General features: G+C 34.3%; 1 protein-coding gene across 1 annotated transcript; it reads left to right on the forward strand.

The window, feature by feature from the left end:
- The first annotated feature begins 16,099 nt into the window (after window positions 1-16,099).
- LOC128187408 (uncharacterized) lies at window positions 16,100-23,514 on the forward strand. The gene is made up of 3 exons (XM_052857854.1): window positions 16,100-16,898; window positions 18,270-23,212; window positions 23,449-23,514. Exons 1-3 carry the CDS (start codon window positions 16,100-16,102, stop codon window positions 23,512-23,514), a joined length of 5,808 nt encoding a protein of 1,935 aa, XP_052713814.1.
- Window positions 23,515-24,110: the final 596 nt, after the last annotated feature.

Here is a 24,110-nt window from a genome sequence, read left to right on the forward strand (position 1 = left end):
AATTTCAGAATTCCCCCTCAACCACTCCCTTTCAGACAATGTATACGATTGTCATTATCCTTTAAAATGCTTAACAAAGAGTTTTGCTTTTTCACATACAGCACAATAAAGAAAGATTAAAGTCCTCTAAGATCCCTAATTACGTCATCAATGGGTGTGGCAATGAGTTTTACTGATATTGTTACGATCAACAACTTTCTTTCTATAATATATTATAAAATCTTGATCGTTTTTGAGGTATGTGTAAAAACATTTACGAGTATCTTGGCCCCTAATTGAAGGAGACAGTCCCTTTTTCTTGAATTCATTCGAAAGTTCTCAAGAATACCGACATTTTTTGTTCTTAGGCCTATCTAAAATTGTTGTTCATTTTAGAGATAAACATGATTGAATATTTTGCGATCGTATCTAGTGAGCGTTTCTTTTTCTTCAAGACCTTTATATGAGGAGCTTATTGTCCAAAAGATAAGAACACATGAACCTATGCGACGGCAATAAATTATAAATGCAATTAATTAAAAGGTTTTGAAAATTCTGCAGATGTCCTACCTGCTATGAACAGACTACAAAGAACGACACATTTGACTAGAAGTTCCATGTTTTCTCGTTACAGTTCCCCCTAGTCTCTCAGATCAACAATTAATCCGCGCGGCTCCTGGGCTGTGTTTATAACCCCCCCCCCCCCCCCCACCTTCCCACTTTTAAAAAATAATAAATGAATCAATGGTGTGCGATAGTTATCGTTTTGTATTGAACTTAACGCCGGTTTAAAAATTAAATAATTTTCAATTTTAATGAAAAAAAAATATATAGATGATGTCTGTATCATTTTCAAAATAAAGTAATATTAATTTAGATTTAACCACCGTTTTGTTAACCTATGCCTTCACTTATGCCTTCAACATTTTCATTTTCTACCTTAAGGCTACTCAGTAATCAACATTACAAAACTCCCTGTCTGTCTGTCGTCTCTCTCATATATATATATATATATATATATATATATATATATATATATATATATATATATATATATATATATATATATATATATATATATATATATATATATATATATATATATACGAGTTACGAGTAGGTCTTCCGTTCAATTTTTAAACGATACGATTAAAATATCAATGAAATTTCACAATTCCCCCCTTTCAGATAATGTATACGATTGTCAATATCCTTTAAAATGCTTAACAAAGAGTTTTGCTTTTTCACATACAGCACATTAAAGATTTAAGTTTTTAGTCCCTTAAAATCCCCAATTACGTCATCACAGGGTTTGGAAATGAGTTTTACAAACTGATATTGTTACGATCAACAACTTTGTTTCTATAATGCATTAAAAAAATCTTGATCGTTTTTAAGGTACGTGTAATAGACTTTACGAGTGTATTGGCCTTTAATTTAAGGGGCCAGCATTTTTTTCTTGAGTTCATTCGAAAGGTCTCACGAATAATAACACTTTTTGTTCTTACACTTATCTAGACTTGTTGTTCATATTTTAGATACAAATGATGTAATATTTTAGGGGCCAGCCCTCTAGATCCTTAATGGGCACAGAAATTGGTGTTGTGATTAATGGAATCGATTAGAATCATCAATACAGATATCTTCTTTTCTACAATGCTTAACAAAATATGTCTCCTTCTCTAGATATATTGTGTCAAAGTTTTGGTACTTTGGCCCCTAAAAATCCCTAATTACGTAATAAATGGGCGTGGCAATGGTTTTTCTGGTATATATTGTTACGATCAACAACTTTGCTTCTATAATGCATAACAAAATCTTTATCGTTTTTAAGTTATCTGTAATAGAGTTTACAAGAGTCTTGGCCCCTTATTTTAAGGGGCTCTCCCCTTTTTCTTGGGTTCATTTGAAAGGTCTCACAGATACTAACATTTATTGTTCCTACACCTATGTAAAATTGTTGATCAATTTTGAGATACAAATGATTGAATATTTTAGGGGCCAGCCCTCTAGATCTTTAATGGGCACAGACATTGGTGTTCTGATTAATGGAAACGATTAGAATCATCAATGCAAACATTTTCTCTTCTACAATGCTTAACAAAATATGTCTCCTTCTTTAGATATATTGCGTCCAAGTTTAAGTACTTTGGCCCCTAAAAATCCCTAATTACGTAATAAATGGGCGTGGCAATGATTTCACCTGATAAATATTGTAACGATCAACAACTTTGCTTTACATAATCTTTAACGTCTTAAAGTTATTTGTAAAAGAGTTTACGAGTGTCTTGGCCCCTAATTTAAGGGGCCAGCACCTATTTCTTTATTTTGTTGGAAAGAACTTTTGATTCTCTACCACTTTATATATGTCTTTACAAAATATCAACTCATAAAAAGATAGATATCAAAACGTATGAAAATTTTGATTCGAAATTCGTACCCAATTTTCGAGCCTTGGCGAGCGCAAAGAAATGGCGCCACTGGCACCAAAAAACTACAATCTGCACACCTTCGAACTATGGTCTACCTATCCTGAAAAATTCATATTGATATCTCTAATAGTCTCTGAGTTTATTTCTGCACAAAATTGGTCGTCAAAACTTACAAAATCGGCCGTAAATCGGAACTGGAAGTGACGATTTCAAAATTTATAAAAAAAAACTTCTAGAATTATGACCTCTGGCAATCATCTGTGAAAAAATGGTCGAAATCGGCCATTAAATATCGATACAATTTCAAAATTAACATCCCCCCCCCCCCAAATTTAAAGATAATAAATAAAACTCCCTAATTACGTCAAACATGGGCCTGAGGATGACTTCTTCAAACAGATAGTGTAGCGATCAACAACTTTGATTCTATAATGCATAGCAAAATATTATTCGTTTTGAAGTTATTCGTAATAAACTTTACGAGTTTCTTGGTCCCTAAATAAAGGGACCAGCCCCTTTTTCTTGATTTTGTTGGACAGAACTTTTAATTAAGGTCTTCCGTTTCCAACGGAAGACCTTATAGTTTTCGTACTGTTTCTTATTAAGGTCTTCCGTTTCCAACGGAAGACCTTATAGTTTTCGTACTGTTTCTTATTATTAAGGTCTTCCGTTTCCAACGGAAGACCTTATAGTTTTCGTACTGTTTCTTATTAAGGTCTTCCGTTTCCAACGGAAGACCTTATTGTTATTGCTTTGTTTCTTTTCCTCTATTATTATTATTCTTTTTTTTTTTCTCCCACGTTTTCTCAAAAACGCTTCAGCCGATTTTGATAAAACTTTCAGATCTTGTTTATGACAAAATTTGTAAGAAAAGTACGTGGGATTTTTTTGGTCGTCACTTCCGGTCCCGAGATATTAAAGATTTTATGTTTTTGCTTGTTCACGAGTTTTCTCCAAAAGTATTTAAGATAGAACTTTCAAATTTTCAGGGATGGTAGAAAGTGTCCAGCCGCAGTGTACTACGCATATCCGAACGTCCGCCGTCACTTCCGGTCGTCACCGGAAGGAAACAAAAAAAGTCATTTTTTATTTTTTTTGTTTTGAAAATTTTTTTCTGTTACTATTCGATAGAGGCACATAAATCACCTCAGAATATGAAATCCGTTTTAAAATCGATTCACGCATTATCGAGATTTTAGGCTTCAAAGTTTTGAAGCGAGAGTCCGCGTAGCTCAGTCGCTTAAGTGGTGGACTTGTGCCCAGGCGACCCGGGTTCAGTTCCCGAGTGTCGTACGTTTTTTCTTTCTTAATTGTGGTTTGTTTTACGATTTTATCTTGAAAATGATGGTTTAAAATGTTTTCCGTTTAAATTTTATCATAAATTTAAATAATATCGGGGGTTTTTTTTCACTACAAATATAGAGCCCGGTTAGAAATACCGTTAATTTCCTGCTTTGTGACAGTCTTTTTTTTATCAGCAGGTATCTAAATTCAGGCGCTCGTAGCATAGCCGGCATCAAAGTCATGCCGTCGAAGCACCCCTGTAATACGACCGCATTAGAGCTTGCCGGGTCGCTTTGCCGGCATCAAAGAAATGCCGCCATCTCAGTGACAATATGCTTATGTTTCAATTATTATACATGACTTAAAACTGAGGGTTGTTAAATGTTTCTCCACATACGTGGATACATATATTATTTGATTTTGAATTCATTTAAACGTACTTAGTCTATAGTCCTACTGTCCTACCTTGAAAATATATCACACATGAATAATTATTATAATAAAATAGTCTACATACAATTGTGTATGGAATACAGATACATATTAGGGGCCTTAATATAACGTGTCTGTATCAATACTAACGTATTGCTTTGAGCAAGGGATTGTGTATTTATAATTTATTTCTGTACCTTCAAATAAATGTATACCCTTGCATGCGTATGACAACTTTGTATGTGTAATATCAGATGTTCCTTCCATTGTAACTTACTATGCTTACTTAACAGTACAATACCTTTATATTTCATCCATTATTTGTTATATTCATGTTGTTTTATTGTTTTAATGCATACCCCCCCCCCCCTCCCCGAAGGCCTTTGATTGGTGAATAAACACACACTGCAGAGACTTTAATGAATTCACACGGAAGATTTCGACACTTGCATAATATGTAGACGACAACATGCGCGGATCAAGAGGGGTTTGGAGGGGCAGCCCCCCCCCCCCCCCCCCTAAAAAATGAAAATTTATAAATTTACATATAGTAAAATTATCGCAAATATGCCTCGGACACCCCCCCCCCCCCCACCCACCCGGCAAACTCAATTATCCTGCGAACACCCCCCCCCCCCCCTTCCTGGAAAAATTTTCTGGATCCGCGCATGGACATTCACACCTTACCTGATCAAACTGTCTTATAAGTTGCCACCTTGTTAGTTTTCATGCAAGAGGCAAAAAAAAAAAAATCTCCTGTATTTTAAAATTCTATAAGGTAGTTAATATGAAAACAATTATTCTTCATCATTTAAGTTTGTTCTTTTAAAAGATTTTAATGTGTAATTTTTTTCGTAACATTTGTCTGATAATTGGATGTACGTGTGCCAAGTTACATATCAAACGATTTATTTTTTTGTTCCAAAGCTGGTTGCGGAGGGGGTGAGGCAGTAACGTCCACATTTGTCATAGGAACTATGATGCACGTCGTCGGCGGTGAATCCGCTTTTAAAGCATGTAAACATATGTACACCCCCTCTTAACTTTACCGATCTATGATATGCAGTGTTTCTAAATTTATTCAATTTGTCGTCTTTTTTTACGAAGGAAATTATTCTTTTAATTTGAAACACAGGCGATGAAATTCATATGCGTCATCCGAAACACTTTTAGTACGCGTTACTAAAAATGATGTGTGACGTCAGCTTGTTTACATAAGATCGAGTCTACGCAGTTTCAGAGCAAACTGCAAAACTTTCATAACTGTTTGCTGTTGTAAGAATTACCAAACTTCTAGGACGTGTTCCCAGCTCAAGAAATCACTGTAAGTATGTTGTGCACATCGAAGTCGATGTTTTAATGTTATACCTATGAGCTTTGCGAGCGAGTGTACCATACCATGACCTACCTTTAAATAATGGCAATAAATTGTTGAAACTGTAGAGTACAGTTTGTTTTTATTTTCAATATAACTTTTTCATAAATTTAAACGATATTGTTTCGATTGTAAAAGGGACATATAAACTATATAGATTATGCATCTCCGATTGAAAGGAAGCTGGTGCTGATTGTCTAATCAAATGCTGGAAAACTAGTCTAATTAAATTGTTTGCCATGTTAGTTATAGCAGGTCCAGTACAATCTCTTGATTTAGCTATATAGCTTGAATAAGCTATATAGCTTTATATAGCTATTCAGAGTAGCTTTATTTAGCTATATTGTCATACATTTTTCTTAAATTCATATTTATTTCAGCATGTATAAAAAATCGCACTCTAGTGCAGTGATAGTTTTTAACTTTGAACTGTTCTGTAAACAATGCATGTAAAGATTACTCATCAAATTGTGTCTCCTTAGGAGACTTTACACTAACTTCTAAAAGTTTTAGGGCAATTGTGGTGGACAGTTATTAAAACAATGGAAATGGTTTTTTTTTTGCTTGATATTGTTTAAAAGCTGCAACTTTAAAACTATCTTTAAATAGAATTACTTTACTAATGGTCAATAATGTAAATATGAGAAGATAGTTAATTGCGATTTGTTGTTTATTTCTTATAATTAACATTTTGGTGAATAACTGCATTTTCAAGCTATTCTGAATAGCTAAAAAAAGCTATATAGCTAAATATAGAGATTGTACTGGACCTGTATAGTTTGTCTCACATTATTGCTTCCATCACTTTTTGATGATTTTTAATAAAAATACACAAACCTGTGAAAGAAATACGGTTGAAAACGATAAAAAGGAAAATATCCAAGATATCTTCATTGACACATTTTGATTTTTCACTCATTACAGTTCTAAAGTAAAACAAATTTCTTACGGATTTTTGTAATGGGAAATGTTTACTTCTTTTTGCCATTCGGAACTCACTCAGAAAACCTCACAGTTTTTCAACGTTATTATCTGGGCTATTTCATAGCTTATGCAATGCAAAATCCCTGGACTTTCTATTTTGGTTTGAGTATTAAAGCCTCAAGCGATAGAGGGGTCATTTCAAAACAGATAATCTGGACATTTTTCATATTAGTGGATGAACTCAGTTTGAGCTAAAAGGTATTTGTGATTATCGAAATATTAAGCAAAAAGTGGTAGAAGCAAAAACTCAAGACACAGTTTAGTTGAGTAATAACAGCATTATGTGCATTTTGGTTTCCAATAACATTGATTTCTGTTGTATATATAGTTCTTAGATATGAAATCAAAGAGGGGGAGGTGGGGATAATTAGTTATTGAAGCTGCTTTTGTCAAAATGGAGTTATGGAGCATAGTGTAAATACTTTTATTATATACCCATCAATTTTCCCTTCTTGATACAAAGTGTGTGATGGGAATGGGTTTCTGATTCCGTATTACAACTCTCTGAAACTGGTGACGTAGTATACATTAAATACTCATTATTGTCTTTATTTTAGCGCATTTTAAAAGAGTTTGTATATTAAAATAGCTTTATTGTATAATTAAACGTCTTATAGATAGTTTTTGTAATAAAAACATTGAAATTGACATATATTTATCATCGTAACAGTAACTTATCCAAATAGCCGAATCACGTCTCAGCTATGTGTGGATCATCAGATCAAACTCGATGCTTTGTGTCTCGTTTGATCTGATAATATGCACTTGGCAACTCAACGTGATCCAACCCTTTGGATCAAGTTACTGTTATAATAATATTTATGATTTAATTCTGAAATAAAGATTCCTAATTGTTACATGTATACAGTGGCAGCAACTTTATTGTTGACAAAAGACACGCAAGATTCTGATACACGAACGATCACGCACGATACACGAACGATCACGCACGATACACGGACGATCACTAACTTACTGAATTTTTACGATAAACGAACCAAAACGATAAAACACGCAACCGAACGATTCTACACCAATAAACACGCAAAATCAAAATTAATTTTTAAGATTAGAATTAAGGAAACATATTGCTTTAATTTGTATTGTTTTTTGTTTGCGTTTTATTGAAAAGCGGCATGTACTTTAGTCATGCACTCAGTCTGTTTTATATTTTATGAGTAAACAATTTTACACATTCATACACAAATATATAGGATTCACACACAAATTAATTTTTTTGTCTCCATAACAAATATTAACTTCTGTCATAAGTAAAAGAAAATTAAGTGTAAAAGAAATGAAGATAATACATAAACTATACTAAATGATTTCCAAACAAGTTGACTGTTTATGTAATCCAATTTCCTTGCGTACAATTTAATTATTCGGAATACTGGTAAATTTGTTACCTTGTTTCATAGAATTTCGATTTTTCACGTCCAATATTTTCATAATTTACTAACAGTATATAATTGATTTATTTCTATATATTCTAAATTTTAAAGCATCTAAATAAATCTTATTTCAAATGTTTATACAATGTGTCAGATAGGAATGGGCATTTAAAAGAAAAATGTTGAGAATATTTGTTTAGTTTAAAACGGGGAATGTGTAAGCTTGAGCGCTTTCATTCAACGAGTCGCTCTTGCTAATATGTTTAAAATTATGTGTCAAGACACATGGATGCTTGATAAAGGCTGATTATAAAATTATGCAAAAGTAACTCGACCGAATGAAGGATCGAATGAGCTATGGAAATACTTACTAAATGTATTTAACGACGAAAGAGAGAATGACTGTTAACAACTGTCAATGTTCTTCTATAAAAAAAAAGTTAAGAATTCACATTGTTTTACAAAAATTACTTGTCGTTGTTTTAAGAATAAATCCTGGCATTCCGTAAAAAAGTAACAAAACGAAAAAAACGCAAGATCACGCACGGTAAATAACGCAAACCAATTTTCCTGATACACACACGATCCCACACATTACAGGAACGATCACCAACGTTACACGAACTATTTAACACGATTGGCTTGTCAACAATAACGTTGTTACCACTGTATGCCTGTCTATAACACATCATATAGATTGATGATCATCTCTTCCCAAGTCAAAGCTTTCTGATCTGCTCCGGTTCTCACAGTTCTTGAAAATATGCAATCATATCCATCTTATCTTTTTTGTGTCCGACTGATATTTTCATAGCGGTAATAAGGTCGAGAGTCTCCAAACTGTGTCAGTTTTTGCTTCTTACAGGGAAGTTGTATCTGGTTTATATCTTTAATGACCAAATTCCTTACACAAACCATTTTTAGCTGAAGGAGATTCAAGTTTGTTAAAATAAAGAAACACACCCTCATTCAAGGGGAGATAATTAATATTCATTCAAAAATTATGGGCATTTTTAGGTCACCTGGTCTCTCGGATGACCTATTGCAAATGGTCTTTCTGCATCACCGTGCGTAATGTGTCGTCCGTTAACAATTTAACATTTTTAACTTTTTTAAACTACAAGGTCAATTGTTACCATTTATAGAAGCATCTCTATGGTAACTGGAGTCTAAATTGTAAAATTCATGGCTTTGACCACCCTCAGGGCCTTATGGGGGGAATTATACAAAAAAGTCAAAATTTTAAAAAAATTTCCTCTCTACTCCCACAATGTGGGAAACAAAATAATTGCATTGTTATAATACTTGAAACCTTCTACGAAGTTGTGAAATTCATGGCCCCTGGGTCAGTGGTTCAGACCCTAGGTTGGGGCCAATATGGCCGTATAGTAAAAATGTATTAAATTTTAGAAAATCTTCTTCTCTACTCCCATACATATCATTCTGAGAAAAACTAAAATGCATGGATATGATGTCCACAAAGTCATCTATCTAAATTGTAAAATTATTCACCCCTGGGTTAGGGGGTAAGACCCTAGTGTAAGGTTAATATGGCCACATAGTGAAAATGTATTGATTTAATAAAATTTATAGTTCACTTCAACAGAATGTTCAAAATGAGCTTTTCTGATCACCTGTTGACTGTCGTCTATCTGTCTGTCTCTCCATCTATGTCTGTAAACTTTTAACATTTTTGACTTCTTCTCTAGAACCACTGGATCGAATTGAACCAAACTTGGTACAAAGGATTCTTATGGAAATGGAATTCTAAATTGTTAAAATATAGGGCGTGATCCTTTTTTAAAGGGAAATAAAAATGAAATAGTGAAAAAAGGCTTTGTGTCTTAAAAAATCTTCTCAAGAACCACTGCACCAGAAATGCCATTATTTACAACAAAGTTTAAGTATATAATTGAAGATTCTAAATCGTTAAAATCATAACCCCAAGACCAATATTGGTTCAAATTTTAACATAGAAATATATTAGGAAAAATGGTTAAAAATTTTCTTATTAAGAACTACAATGCAACAATTTATAATATTACTATACAAACATTTTCAGATAGTGTAGATTCTAAATTGTTAAAATTGTGACCCTGGGACCAATACCGAGATCCCTAGAGGGGTTCACTTTAACATAGAAATATAAAGGGAAAGTGTTTTAAAATCATCTTCTCTAGAACTTCAATGCTACAATCTTTGAGATTACTATACAAGCATCCTCAGATAGTGTAAATTCTAAGTAATCAAAATCTGGACCCCTGGACCAATACTGGGGCCCCAAAAGGGGTTGAAATTTACATAGAAATATACAGTACAGGACTGGCAGACCCAACCTAGCACCACAGCAGACCCAACTAAACCTTGGGTTTACTGTCAGGTTTTACTTGGGGTTTAGTTGGAGTCTGCTTTAAATTAAAACTTTGCATTCACTCAGGGTTAACTTTGGGTCTACTCTGGGTTTACTTTGGGTTTATTTGGGATTTGCTTTTGTGGTCCACTTTATGCACTGAAGTGTGAAGCAGACCCGTCTTTTATCTTGCCACTTTACCGTTTGCATATTCCAAATACATATGTAGCATCTGCTTTCAGGAGTCTACTTCTGTTCACTCTGGGTCTACTCTGTGTCAGAGATGGGGTCAATTACATTGGAAAGTAATTAATAAAATTACAATTACTTGCTTAAAACCTTCAATTAAACTACCATTACCATTACAAGGATTTTCAAATATAATTAATTAAATTACAATTACTTTGCAAATGTAATTAGTTAAATTACACATTACATTTGAGAAAAATACATTTATTGAATTTAAGCAGATATTATTGACCTGTACAAATTTTGTCATGAAAATTTACTAATGATTTAGCTACAACACCTACACGTTTACAGTTTCATTTAATGATTATTTATTGTTCAGTATCCATGTCCCTTATTCACACCGATTTCTTTTTATTTCACATATACTGCAGACATACAATGCATAATTATGATGTTTCAAATATAAAAATTCGGAAGTGTATATTTTATTTTAGAGATTTTGGGAAGAGAGAGAGAGAGAGAGAGAGAGAGAGAGAGAGAGAGAGAGAATGTCAAGTAAAATGTCAAGTAAAAATTGGATTCCAAATGTTCCAGTGAGTATTAAAAATATCAAACCTACACCTATTATGTTTAAAAGTCTTTTCTGGGATACAAAAAGTAAACATTTATCTCCCCTAATTTTTTTTATAATTTGGAAATACAGGCTAGATAAATCTTAGGTACATGTAATTGTTATCAAAACGCATTTCACACCTATTGGTCATTAAGGGAACCCAAGATTTGGCAACAAAAACTTTAAAATAGGCAAAGTGGCATTTAAAAAGCATGATTTAAAAGTTTATACAATTCAAATAACATTAATTTTATTTGTAAAATAAACAGATTTTTTTTTTATTCAAACATGTACTTGGAAAAATTAATTATTCCAATAAAATAAAAAAAATTTAAGGTAAAAGAGATTGAGCATAACATCAAAATTATTTGGTCCCAAAGAAACTCCCAAAGATAAATTATATTAGAAATATTGATATTTGGCATAAATTTAGGAACCTCATGATATGTTAAAAAGTTTATATAAGAAAAAGTACAAGTATATTAAGTCAAATGCATTTAAGTACTCTTCCTAATTTGATCTTCTATTTGTATTGTTTTATACTTTTGTACTATTGGAAGTATGGGGAACAAAGGATAGTGGACAGCTTTCTTATTTATATACACAATCATCAGAGTGTAACTGAAAAGTAATTTGAATTACAAGCCTTTTTTTAAGTAATTAATTAAATTACCATTACTGTAATTGAAAAATAGATCAATTACACATTAAATTCAATTACTTCAAAATTTGTAATCAATTACACTCAATTATTGTACAAATTACCATTACCCCATCCCTGCTCTGTGTTTACTTTGGGTTTACTCTGGGTCTGCTCGTGTAAACATGGAGTAAACCTTGAGCAGACCCTGAAAGAGGTCTACTATCTGATAGGTGGCTGAGTCTGGTCAGTACTGAATAGGGAAAATGTTTAAAAATCTTATTCTCAAGAACTACAATGCTACAATCTGTTAGTTATTATTATACCCCCGCTCCGAAGGAGAGGGGGTATACTGTTTTACCCTTGTGTGTCTGTCTGTCTGTCTGTCTGTCCGTCCGTCCGTCTGTCTGTCCGTCTGTCTGTCCGTCCGTAACAAAAATTTCTGTCGCATTTATCTCAGCAACTATTTATCGCAGATGCTTGAAATTTTAACACAGTGTTTGTTAAGGAGTGCCATATCGTGGGATATATTTTTGTACCAATCGGACGTCAACTTCCTGTTAAATGACGACTTTGCTTATCTTTTAACCAAAATTTTCAAACAAATTTTCGTCAAAGATTTCTCAGCAACTATCTTTCGCAGATGCGTGAAATTTTAACACAGTGTTTGTTAAGGCATGCCATATCGTGGGATATATTTTTGTACCAATCGGACGTCAACTTCCTGTTAAATGACGACTTTGCTTATTTTTTAACCAAAATTTTCAAACAAATTTTCGTCAAAGATTTCTCAGCAACTGTTTATCGCAGATGCTTGAAATTTTTACACAGTATTTGTATAGGCATGCCATATCGTGGGATATATTTTTGTACCAATCAGACGTCATCTTCCTGTTAAATGACGACTTTGTTTATTTTTAAACCAAATTTTCAAACAAATTTTCGTCAAAGATTTTTCAGCAACTGTTTATCGCAGATGCTTGAAATTTTTACACACTATTTGTTTAGGCATGCCATATCGTGGGATATATTTCTGTACCAATCGGGTGTCAACTTCCTGTTAAATGACGACTTTGTTTATTTTTAGCCAACATTTTCAAACAAATTTCCGTCAAAGATGTCTCAGCAGCTATTTATCGCAGATGCTTGGAATTTTAACACACTATTTGTTTTGGCATGCCATATTGTGGTATATATTTTTGTATCAATCGGACGTCAACTTCCTGTTAAATAATGACTTTGTTTATTTTTTGCCAAAATTTTCAAACAAATTTTCGATTTCTCAGCAGCTATTTATCGCAGATGCTTGAAATTTTAACACATTATTTGTTTAGGCATGCCATATTGTGGGATATATTTCTGTACCAATCGGATGCCAGCTTTCTGTTAAATGTCGACTTTGCTTATTTTGCATATTCACATCAGAGCGGGGGTATCACTAGTGAGCATTGGCTCACAGATATCTTGTTGATTCAATTTTTAATGAATTTGAATAGATGATGCAACTTGTGTTCTGATGCACTCCACAAGCATGGATGCTGAATCAGAGCCATGGTTCAAAAACCATTTGGCTAGAAAAGCTTAATTGAACTTTGTGTTGAAGCATCCTCAGATACACTACGCAGCTAAGGTCAATGCGGTTTGCCAATTTACAGTGAGTCCTTGTGGTGTGAAATTGATTGTGGTTTATCATAGATAACTCCAGTAAAACTGTGCATCGTTCAGATGCCTACTCGTGCATCCACGCCGTCTTGGTTTTCTGAATTCAAATTCAAGTGAATACTGTTTGTCTTTAAGGTACCTCACTCTTTCAAGACTTATACTTGTTAAGTCACTATATCATGCAATTTAAATGAATATATTAATAAATTACAAATATATTTCTGAATTATGAAGTTAAATTAAAGTCGGGAACAAGATTTTCAAATGTATGAACAAACAATGGAACCCGAAAGTGAAAGTATATATAGCAATGCACATGCACATATAATGCACACTTGATTTAAATAGCTTAACTGGGCCACGTGCATGGGTGTCAACATTTTGTATTGTATATGAAGAACACTTAAATGTGATGTGTACAGGGTGTAGGTAAAATAAGAATAAATATGATAAAAGATTTGCAATTTTTAACAGAAAATTTGATGTTCAGCGACAATCGGAGGTTTTTACAGAAATAATACAGTATAAAATAAACCCATTTGACATTGCAATTTAATGGATTAAAACCAAACAAAAGACAACTTATAAGTGACTTCTTTTATATTACTTAAAATCATATGTTAAGTTTCCAATCATAACATTTATAATTGTCCACCATATTGGTTTTGTGCTACACCCAACAACACATGCACCTGACTCGGTGTAGAAAATTGTACACTAGGCGTACACCAAAATACTACACCACTGCCCTTGATTTACAAAAGTGTACACTGTGTACACCATTTTGAAAAATCAAGTGCATCCATATTTATTGCATTCATTTTAGTTTGACTCACTTTAATTATTTTATTTGTGGACTTAAGGGAAGGAAAATTTTAATCAAGTTGCTTCTTTATAGCTACACAATTTCAGGCAATATTATATTGAGGGGAAATCTTTACAAAGGAAATATGTGAAAATTATCTGCTATAGTGTTGATACTTAATTTATCAAAACTGATTCCATAAAATTATGGGACGCCAAAGTTTCAAACTTTGGTATAGTAAATAATATGGAAACTTGACATTTTGTCAACAACGCCAATGCTAGAATATTGTGATGCTTACACCTAATTGATCTGTTTATCAACCTAAGGCAAATCAAATGTTGTCCTGTGCCTAATCAACAACTAATGTTTAATGATTATTAAAACAAATTCCTTCAGATAATTATTGATATGATTACATTTTTAATTATATATAAAACATATAATCCAATAATTAACTGAATTGATGTTGATCAGTAATATAAATCAAATTGGTCTTTTTAATTACATGTATGCCTAAAAAGTTTTATTCCAAAAAAACAATAATTTGATCTACACAATCAAATGATCTTGAATATTTATATATAAGCTGCTTAAGATGGAATAACACACCTGGAAAAAGTCATTGAAATTAACAGTGAATTGTTTGATTATGAAAGATATAATGATAATTAAACTAATCATGTCAAATAAAGGAAAACTTTGCAGTTTGGGAATAAAAAATGAATATCTAAAAATTTCAATTCAGTAAGTAACAACAAAAGCCACTGCAGGATTCAAACTCGGGATGTACGCATTACAAGTCTGACACTTTATCCACTCTGCTATGGAGTAAGTTACATGTTGCTGTCGATAAAATCCTTTAAATAAAACAAAATGTCGTTTCAATCAGAAGTCAGCCATTTTGTGATGATGTCTTATTTCACTTTTAAAAAATACACCAGGGACCAATACAACAGACTGTAAAGAATAAAAAATGCTGCGAAAATTGAAAAAAAAATTGTTAGGAAAAAAAAATTATCTGTTTTGATTTTTCCCCACATTATAACAAGTTATCAACTAATAAAATTTTAAAACAAGTAATTAACTAAGAAAATTTAAGTCAACGATTGTCGTGACAGAGTAATTATCAAGTTCTTGAAAACTTGTTGACATCCCTATTAAAAAGATTAAGAACTGAAATGCTACAAGTTGGAATATTATTATGTATGAAAGCATCATAATTCTTTTTGACACAACAACTAATGAAACAACACTGATTGAAATATTTGTATTGACTTTATAAAGCTGCTTTGATTAGAGTTCGCTGCTTTGATTAGAGTTCGCTGCTTTGATTAGAGGTACAACTATTGTACTCAGGTGAACAATATGGCCAAAGGGCTTCTTGCTGAAAAGATGATAATAGTGTATAATTAAGAACTTAAGTTTATACACACGTTTAAGATACTATATATCTATTTGAATGAGAATTAAACAATCTTTGAATTTTAGGGCTTTAATATTGAAATAAACTTTTGTTGTTTTTTTTTGTGTTTTGTTGTTGTTGTTGGTTTTTTTTTTTTGGGGGGGGGGGGGGGGACAAGCCCAGCCTTGTGCTTTGATTTCTTTTGAACTTGTATATTAAAAAAAACTTGTGATTTATTGATGGACATGCATTTGGAATTAGAAGGGATTGAAGTTTGTTCATTTTAAAACGCCATTGTTTTAAATTGAAAAGAATTTTAGAAAAAAAAAAGAAAATGTTCTAATGTATATGTATGAAAGAATTCTCATGGTCTAACTTTACAATATGTTTTCTTTTATTTTGATTTAATTGGGTAAGAGTACATTGAGAAAAAATAACGCTAAGTCTTTAAATCACTTTTAGCCTGTAAATGGCATTGGGGAACATATGCTGCTTCAGAATAAAGAACCTTGCATTTAATCACAAAGGGTTTTTTTTTTTGTCATTTTGTAGATGCCAAGACGTAAAACACTTGAAGGCAGGAAGCAGAGGGAGAAACAAAAAATGAGAATGAGGCAGAAGAGACAGCAGTCTCAGGGCCCAGACACTCCTCCCAATGAGCTGGTTTTAGAGTCCAGTGTTCCTGTTGGACCAGTGGATGGAGCAATCTCAGCTCCCCCGAGTAATTTTCTCGGGCAGGTTCCAATGGGGTTTCCTCAAAGTAAAAAACCCCTGGCCAGAGTGCAGGCCTCTCTTCGCGAGAGAATGCACTCACCTGCCCCGAGGTTGCCATCTCCTCGGGGAAGTCGTCTGTTTGTCCGTGAACAGGACAAGGCACCGTCCCCTGACTCCCCAGCGTGGGTTTGTGCTCCACCGAGGGCACCTGGACCGGACACCGTGCACGTGTCCGATTCAGCAGGTCAGGCGCAGCTGGATACCTCCAGGGAGGAGGAGACCAGCAGTATACTAAAAGATGAGGAAACCTTAACGACAAACAAAACGGATACTGAACGAAAAACAAAACGTATTCTGAACGAAGACAAGATACTAGAAACTATATATGAGAACCACAACAATGATATTTCAGAGGAAATATATAATAACAAACACAATGAGATAGCAAAGAATATGTATACTGATCAGGACATTGAGATAACAAATAATATGATAGAGAACCAATGCATAAACGTTTCAGAGAATATGTATGATAGCCATGATCAGAGATCAAAGAATCTGTATGAGAATGAAGAGAATATGAATGGGAAACAAGTGAATGCCATATATGTTAATCTGTATCAGAATCAACAGACGAGTACAATGAAGGATATAAATGATAAAACAGAAAACGAGAATTGTCTCAAAAGAAATAAAAATGATAGAAGAGGGATAAAGAGGCAAAGGAATTTTATTTCACCACAAAGGAGTTACTTGGAAGGAAAGCCCAATGACGATGAATTTGCTTGTGGGAAAAAATTGAAAGTGTCCTCTAAATTTCCAAGTAATGAACACTTTCGTTTTGTTTCCAATAAAGTTATTCAAGGTTCATTCCATCAGGGAGACGTAATGTTTGGAGAAAATGCAGGTACTCAGTGTGTTGCAAATTGTCTGGCAAGTATTTCTTATCACAAAATGAAAAACGTAATGTATTGGACATCAGAAGACTTGGACAAAATACTTATAACAGGCAATGAACTGTACACTTTTCTGCAAAGAAGTTCATCAATAAGTAATAGATACTTGTTGGTAGAGGAACTACCACAACTCTTTGAATGTTTCGGTATGACATATGTTTTCAAAGCAGATGAGCCTCTGATCAGTGTGATTTTGCCTAGTAAGGAAGTGAATTATGCAGATTTTCATGCCTTGCCACTGAATGAAGCATTAGAAATATCTCTTGGAGAGACGGATGGTTGTTTTGTTTGTTATGGAGGAAACTCTTTTGTAATTGGCAAATTTGAACATGGTTTTTTTCTGTTTGATTCCCACTCAAGGTCTATTGATGGAATGGTAAATGAAAATGGGAAAAGCACAAGAATTCTTTTAGCTGATCTGGGGCAGGTCTATATGCATCTTCATTCCTTAGCCTTTTCAATGGGATACTCACAGAACGTGCTTTGTAATTTAACTGGGGTGTATTGCAAAACTACTGATTTGACGAACACACAGAGAGAATTTGAATCGTTTGGTTTGACTGTTGGTGGAGAAAAAAAATCAGAAGGGAACAATGAAGAGTTTCAGAATGATGATTTCATAATTTTATCCCATGAAATCGAACGCTTTACGTTTTTGCCTCTAAATGAAGATGTCAAAAGGAATCTGTGTAAAGACCTGAATGTTCCTTTAATACGCATTGAAAATGTGAATATCGCTCAAGATATAGAAAAAGAATTAACTTCACCCGAAACAGAAAAAAAAATTATTGGAGATGGGAATTGCTTCTTTAGAGCAGTATCTTTCAGTGTGTCAAACTCAGATGATTTCCATAGTACCATTCGGAGTGCTCTTTGCGCACACATGATGGCAAATCAAGAGTTATTTAAAACATTTTTACGTAATGGAGAGGAGTCTATTGAGAATCATCTTTCTGCTTCTTCTATGACACAAGAAGGAACATGGGCAACTGAGGTAGAGATTTTGGCAATGGCACACTTCTTAAGAGTTGATATCTTTACGTATTCTGCAGGTAGATGGGTGAAGTTTTCGGGGGACATGGTTACCAAGTGTCTGAACAAGAGACGTGGAGCAATTTATTTACATCATTTACATCAAAACCATTACAATGTCGTGGTTTCTATGCATGTCAACTCGGATAGTAATGAAACAGGACTTGTGCATGGAAAAATAGGAGAACATGTTATACAAAAGAGGAATATTAAAAGATCTTCATCAAGATTGACCTCTTATGAAAAGCAAAAAGACATAAAGAGAGAAAAATATAATCACAACACAGAATTTCGAAGCAAGAAATTAGCTGCAGCAGCCCTCAAGTATAGAGAACACAAGAGTTACCAATCATCTGTGAAGGAAAAATACAGAGAAAAGTATAGGTCTGATAACAAAGTCAGAGAAAGAAGCAAGAAGTTGTATGACAAAGATAGATATGTTAAGAGAGAGATAAGCAAAAAGATAAGCCAAAAAAAGTACAAGTATAATGATGCCCATAGAGATGACCTTAAAGCAAAGAGCACAGAGAAATACAGGAGAAACACCTCGCATAGAGAAGATGTAAAAATGAGAAGTAAAGAGAAATATAGGACAGATCCTTTACACAAAGAGGAGATGAAGAAGAGAAGTATAACCAAATACCAATCAGATGATAAACACAGAGAAAATGTTAAGAATAGGAGTAAGCAGATCTACAAAAGTGATGAAGCTCACAGAAAGCGTGTGAATTCTGCAAGTACTTGGAGATATAATACCGATGAATCATACAGGAAAAGAAATCTAAGGAAAAGGTCAGTGAAGTATGAAACAGATGAAGCCTTCAGGTCAAAAGCGAAAGTCTATAGTAAGGAAATGTATGCATCAAGTACTTCTGTCAGACTAAAGAAAAAAGATGCAGTAATACAGCAAAGAAGAGCAAAAAGTCAAAAACTAGAGAACGAAGAGGAAGTAGCAAACTTATTTAAGTGTAAAGTAAAGGAAGGCATTGATTACATATGTTGTTCTTGCAATCGACTCTTATTTCAAAATCAAGTCCAAAGATGCAATCCAAATACTTATGAGAAGAACACAGAAGCAGCATTAGCAGCCGAGGTCAGCATTCAGGAAAAGTATTTCCATCAGTGTTCAGAGGTTTGCCTTCCAAATTGTACAAAATCATCATTGTGGATTTGCTTTACCTGTCATAGGAAGATTCTTAATGGGAAAATTCCAGCAGAGGCGACAGTGAACAATTTGTTTTTAGAAGATATTCCGAAGGAACTCTCTGATTTGAATTGCCTCGAAAGACACCTAATTGCATTGCAGATACCTTTTATGAAGGTAATGGGGCTTCCTCATGGTGGTCAAAGGAATGTTCATGGACCAGTTGTGTGTGTGCCATCAGACATGAAAAAGGTAACAAGTCTACCACTTAAGGAAGATGAAAATTTGTTGTTGCGTGTTAAATTGAAAAGGAAATTGAATTACAAAGGATATTTTGAATATCAGTTTGTAGACCCAAAGCATGTTTTTGCTGCCTTAGATTATTTGAAACAGAATAACAAATGGTATACAAATGTAACAATAGACAAGAATTGGAAAGAAAATGATTATGATGAAGTTGCAGACATCACTGAGGAAATACAACTAGATGATGAAGAAAATCAGGTAGCTACTGATACTTGTTTACAGCCATTAGATGTTGCACAGGAAGTTTTGGATCATTATTTTGATGACATATACAATATTGCACCTGGTGAAGGTAAGAATCCAGTACGTATGTTGCAAGAACCAGGAAACGAAGCTAAATCCTTCCCATATCTTTTCCCAAGCGGAAAGTTTTCGTGGAATGACGAGAGGTCGGAAAGGATAACGTTATCTAGATATTTCAACAACCGGTTAATGAATGCAGATAACCGATTTGCTAAAGATACAAGTTACATTTTCTTCAGCCAGTATTTATCAGAACTGAATCAAGTTATTGAAAAAACTCAAATCTCAATTCGAAAATCTGTCACAAAGATTGGTAGTGAGAAATTAGTTACACCAGACATGTTACAAGACCCTGACGCCCTTTCAAAGCTATTAAGAAATGACGAGGCATTACGGTTTATGCAACCTATTCGTGGAACACCAGCATATTGGTCAGCAGCCCAAAAAGATCTCTTCGCAATGCTTCGGCAGTTGGGAATACCTACGTGGTTTTGTTCTTTCTCTGCTGCAGAACATAGATGGAATGATGCTATTAGAACAATTTTACGACAACAGAATGACCACAGAGATCCAGATTTGTTGGATTGGTCTGAAAAAAATGAAGTACTGAGAAGTAATCCAGTTACTGTTGCAAGGATGTTTGAGCACAGGTTCCACATGTTTCAGAGAGATGTCATTTTATCACCATCGGAACCGATTGGAAAAGTTGTAGACTTTTTTCAGAGAGTTGAGTTTCAACAAAGAGGATCACCTCACATGCATTGCTTATATTGGGTTGAAAACTCTCCTAAAATTGATCAAGATGGCGAAAAGGCAGTTTGTAATTTCATTGATAAATATGTAACCTGCGCAGTTCCTTCAGAGGAAGAAGACGCTGAGTTAAGAAACATTGTGCTAGCCGTTCAACAACACAGTAAAAAACACTCAAAGTCATGCAGAAAGAAAGGCTCAGAATGCAGGTTTAATTTTCCTAGACCGCCTTCCGTGCGCACATTCATCACTTCACCTGAAACTGATGAAATTGATAAAAATATTGAAGCAGAAACAAAAAGCGAGGCACAGAAAACCGTTGCTAAAGATATGCTTATGCGTGTTTGGGATCAAATGCAACTCGACAACAATTCTTCAAGGACAGTAGAGGATATTTTCAATGCATTGGGATTGACGCAAGAACAATACGAAACAGCATATAACATGATTACGAAAAAGAAGGCAATTGTTCTTAAAAGAGAACCATGTGAGCTTTGGACCAACCAGTACAACTCGTGTCTTTTAAGGTGCTGGGATGCAAACATGGATATTCAATTTGTTTTGGATCCATTTAGCTGCATAGTTTATATCATTTCTTATATTTCAAAGTCCGAAAGAGAAATGGGGATGTTGCTTAAACAAACAAAGATTGAAGCTGAGGAAGGGAACTGTGAAGCACGCCAAACATTGAAGAAAATTGGCTCTGCGTACTTGAAACACCGGGAAGTGAGTGCACAAGAGGCTGTGTATCGTGTCTGTAATTTGAAAATGAAAGAGTGTTCAAGGAAGGTAGTTTTTGTACCAGTGGGAGAAAACCCAACCCGTTTAAGCAAACCGCTTTCTCAGATAAAACAAAAGACACATAAGAAGAAAGAAGAGACAAATCAGGAGGAAAATGAGGAGGAGGAGGATATATGGATGACAAACATTGTTGAAAGGTACGAACATCGACCGAACAAAACAATGTTTCATGACATGTGTTTGGCTGAATTCTGTTCAGAATACCGCGTTCTTGCAAAATCGCAGGTTCCGAAGACTCCAAATGAAAATGTATTCGAATTGCAGAATTCAAAGGGATTTATACAAAAGAGAACAAGAACAAAACCAGCTGTTATCAGATACCCAAGGTTTAGGGTTGACAAAATGTCTGAAAAATATTATCAGTGTCTCCTACAGCTCTTCCTGCCTCACGAGAGAGCAACTCAATTAAAACCACCAGATTTTGATCTATATCAGACATTTTATGAGAATGGTCATGTTAAAACTAAAAATGATCAGAACTTACAGGCAGTCAAATTATTGGTCGATAGAAATCATGCAAAATTTGCGGAAAATGAAGAAATGATATCGAATGCACAAGAAACGTTTGAGACTATTGGGGAACCGCAGGATGCATGGGCAAGTTTATGTCCAGAAACTGAACTAATGCGAAAGGAATGTATGGAGGAAAGGAGTACTCTAAATGTGTTGGATGATCATGTCGATGAAATACCAGATATGGAAACCGAGGCAAATTCAGCTGATGTCATGTTCAAAGTGCAACAAAATAACCAATCCAGGGAAGAAGCCATGCATATTATTCAAAACCTTAATGAGACACAGAGAAATATATTTTATTATGTAAGAGACTGGTGTCTGGAGAAATCATCAGGACAAAACCCAGACCCCTTTCACATATTTATAACAGGTGGTGCAGGTACCGGAAAAAGTCACGTTATCAAGGCTATTCATTATGAAGCTTCACGTTTGCTTGCAAAGAACATGTCGACGCCAGATAGTTTAGCAGTACTGCTGACTGCTTTCACGGGAACAGCTGCATTCAACATTGGTGGAAATACTATTCATCACCTGTTTTCAATGCCAAAGTTTATGCGTCTACCATATGAACCATTGAAAGAACAGACTCTCAGTGAATTAAGGATACATCTTCAAGATCTTAATGTACTGGTAATTGATGAAGTGTCAATGGTTTACAAGAGACTGCTGTATTATATTCATGAAAGGCTTGTACAAATAAAAAAGAGCAAAGAGCCGTTTGGAGGAGTAAGTGTCATTGCGGTAGGTGACTTTTACCAACTACCTCCTGTGAAACAACGTAAAGATGAAAGACTCTACAAAGACAATATTTCATATCCAGTTGATCATTGGCAAGAATTGTTCAAAGTTGTCGAGTTATCAGAAATCATGAGACAAAAACAGGATATACCATTTGCAGAAGTTCTAAATTCTCTTCGTACACGAGAATTGCAGGAACCACTTACTAATGAAACCTTGTCTATGCTTCATGAGTGTGTTAGGGAGGGACCAGATGATGTGTTACATGTATATGCTACAAACGATGAAGTAAACAATTACAATCTTAAAATGCTACGTAACAGTTGCGATAATTTTGTTGAGATTAATGCTCAGGATTTCGAGAAAGACACAGCAACAGGGAAACTAACTCTGAGAAAAAAGCCTATATCTAGATCAAAAACAGAAGGTTTGACCAGCTCCCTTTTGGTTGCGGTGAATGCACGGGTAATGCTGACTCGAAATTGTAATGTAGAGGACGGACTTGTAAACGGTGTCATGGGGAAAATTTTGCATTTTTTATTGAAAGATGGAAATGTTGATCATGTTCTTGCAGTTGGTGTGTTATTCGATAATATGAATGTTGGACAAAGAACTGGGAGAAAAACCCCAGAAGGAAATGTTGTTTTAATCGAGAGGGTGCAAGAGGAAGTTATTGAAAAGAAATCACGATCATTTATCAGACATCAGTTTCCTCTACGACTATCATGGGCATGTACAGCTCACAAGGTTCAAGGAATGACGGTTGACAAAGTCGTTGTCAATTTAGACCGAACATTTTCTGCAGGTCAAGGATATGTTGCCTTAACAAGAGTGAAATGCAAAGACGGATTGTTCATCGAAACCAACGATGTCAGTACATTACATAAAAAGGTATACGCCGATGCTGAAGTAAAAAGTGCCCTCTTTGGTATGAATAAATTAAAGTTTCCAAATAGATTTGATAGGTCATCTCTGTGTACCAAAGTTATACTTCACAACATTCAGAGTCTTAAAGCACACTTTTCAGATCTGCAGCACGATTTGCGTTTTACAGAAGCAGATATAATCAGTTTGACTGAGACCTGGTTGAGACCAAATGAAAATCTCATCAACTTTTCTTTGGATGGATTTTCTTTCCACTCTCAAGCGAGAGGAAATGTATATGATGATCAGTCTATAGATTTGCATACCAAACGTGTTGCAAAGGGTGGTGGAGTTGCTGTGTACATTAAAGGTAATGAAAATGATAAAAAAGTTACCCTTCTTCCTGTGAACAATATTGAAGGTATTGCTGTCAATTTACAAAGCATTCAAACAGTAATTCTTACCTTATACCGCCCCGGCACAACCACTGCATGCAAGT

This window comes from Crassostrea angulata, chromosome 6 (assembly GCF_025612915.1).
Source record: "Crassostrea angulata isolate pt1a10 chromosome 6, ASM2561291v2, whole genome shotgun sequence".
NCBI classification, from domain to species: domain Eukaryota; kingdom Metazoa; phylum Mollusca; class Bivalvia; order Ostreida; family Ostreidae; genus Magallana; species Magallana angulata.

What these genes read in the sequence shown, in the direction of transcription:
- LOC128187408 (XM_052857854.1), top strand. Translation starts at nt 16,100, where the DNA reads ATGCCAAGACGTAAAACACTTGAAGGCAGGAAGCAGAGGGAGAAACAA. An exon ending in GTATCAGAATCAACAGACGA is followed by an intron (nt 16,899 to 18,269) that starts GTACAATGAAGG and finishes CGTATTCTGCAG; the next exon opens with GTAGATGGGTGAAGTTTTCG. An exon ending in TGGTTGCGGTGAATGCACGG is followed by an intron (nt 23,213 to 23,448) that starts GTAATGCTGACT and finishes ATCATTTATCAG; the next exon opens with ACATCAGTTTCCTCTACGAC.